General features: G+C 34.4%; 1 protein-coding gene across 1 annotated transcript in view; it reads right to left on the bottom strand.

The window, feature by feature from the left end:
• Positions 1–1,856, bottom strand: part of LOC106102806 (myrosinase 1-like) — a 13,545-nt gene that overhangs the window by 4,417 nt on the left and 7,272 nt on the right. The window contains exons 6-7 of the mRNA XM_013282391.1: positions 1,140–1,228; positions 549–693 (exon numbers count right to left, since the gene is read on the bottom strand). Coding sequence (XP_013137845.1) covers positions 549–693; positions 1,140–1,228 — 234 coding nt within the window. The remainder of the gene's footprint in view (positions 1–548; positions 694–1,139; positions 1,229–1,856) is intronic.

Genomic DNA, 1,856 nt, shown 5'->3' with positions numbered 1-1,856 from the left:
ATCTGCAATTGCGGATGTCTATGGGCAGCGGTCGCTTCACCATTTTGGCGGATTCTTGTGTCCGCTTGCTCGTTTGCCACCTTATGTTATATAAAAAAAAAAACCATTCACCATTTAAAAGCTACGTGAACACTGAGTTACATGGGCTATTTTTTATTATTTTCTTAATGTCACGTGGACGAAGTCGAGAGCAACAGCTAGTCCAGATTAATTACAGAAAGGAAAGATTTTTATTTTGAGATCGGCTGCGTTCTGGAGGGCTCGAACTGCATGCACTCGCGTATTGCATAGACAATCTTCGTGAGCAATACCGTTGCGTCTGCGCCACGGTAAGTCTTGTATGTATTAAGATAACTCAAAAACTACTGGGCCGATTTTAAAAATTCTTTCACCCTTAAAAAGTTACGTTATTACTGAGTAATAAGTGCATTTTTTTTAATTTAACAGAAGTCGCTGACCAGCTATTTAAACAGGATCAAAGAATCTTTTCTTTTTTACAGTAAAAGTACTCAATTTCTCTCAGTGTTAAAGACCGTTGTTATATTTACCTTTAATGAGATTGATTTCCTCTTTACTCATTGCTGGTAGTCTGGATCTAGGATATCCTTGTTTTTTACTATTTTCTGCTACTATCTTCTCTATTTCTGGAGGCCATCCACCCTCTTTTGAGAAGACGGCGTGTATGCTTATGTGCTACAACATATATATTTAGGCCTGCGAGTCCGGCGTAGAATTTAGGAAACAAAAGTGAGTAGCCTATGTGTTCTTCCAGACTATCCTCTACATGTCAAATTTCATCGTGAATCCGTGTCGAATTAAAAAAAAAAACAGTGAAGTAGCCTATGTATTCTTCGTACAAACATCTATGCCAAATTTCATCGAGATCCAATCAACAGTTTAGGCTACAAACTCTGACAAACATCCATCTAAACTTTCGCATTTATAATTTTAATAAAAGGTAAGATGAATTTCATCGAGATCCGTTCAACAGATTAGGCTACAAAATCTAACAAATCGATCCAAACTTTCGCATTTATAATATTAGTAAAAGGTAAGATGGATATCGTCTAATTAACAATGCGACTAAAACAAAAACAAAACATTAAATACTTTTAATTTTAGTAACAAAAAAACCATACCATATACAGATTAACTAATTTCGTGATTTCTTTGTTTTCTTCTGAAGTTGGCTCGAACCAATAAAGATGATTTGTTATGCCAATTCTACCTGTTGACAAGTCATTATAAGATTATTTTGTTTTAATCCTAATGCGTGAAAGAAATTTAATGACAGAAGAAAGTATGGATGGATTTTGTGAAAGAGGATATGCTTAAGAAAGAAGTGGATTCAGATACGGCTGATAGAGATGTCTGGAAGAGCAGCACATACTGTGCCAACCCTCCGAAAGAATTTTACAAGAAATCTAAATTGTATTCGACAAATTTAAACATAAGACGACAATTGTGTAAATCACAAATAGAAATTAAAAAGTGGACTCTACGATAAAAAATAATACAATTACTTAAATTTATATTTTTCAAGAAAGACTTGAATTTTTTAAACGTAACTGTAGTTATAAAAAAAATAGTTTAAGAGCGCGCGCACCTTTGACTATCGCACCACTGTTTAGTCTTGCTTTGATTCTTATGAGCCTAACTAGAGAAGCGCGTACTCGATTTTTAGTTGTGCAACTAAACAGTTGAATTGCGAAACAACCGACAATCGCACAGCTGTGTGCGATAGTTTAGTTAACCCTTAAACACCTGAAATTTCATATTTGATAGGTTATAACTCGCATTGGACTACAAAAGAATTTATTTTAATATTAGCCTGTTTACAAGTTACCTTTGACAAT

Source organism: Papilio polytes, unplaced genomic scaffold (genome assembly GCF_000836215.1).
Source record: "Papilio polytes unplaced genomic scaffold, Ppol_1.0 DF823901.1, whole genome shotgun sequence".
NCBI classification, from domain to species: Eukaryota; Metazoa; Arthropoda; class Insecta; order Lepidoptera; family Papilionidae; genus Papilio; species Papilio polytes.
This window is presented reverse-complemented; position numbering and strand designations above follow the sequence as displayed.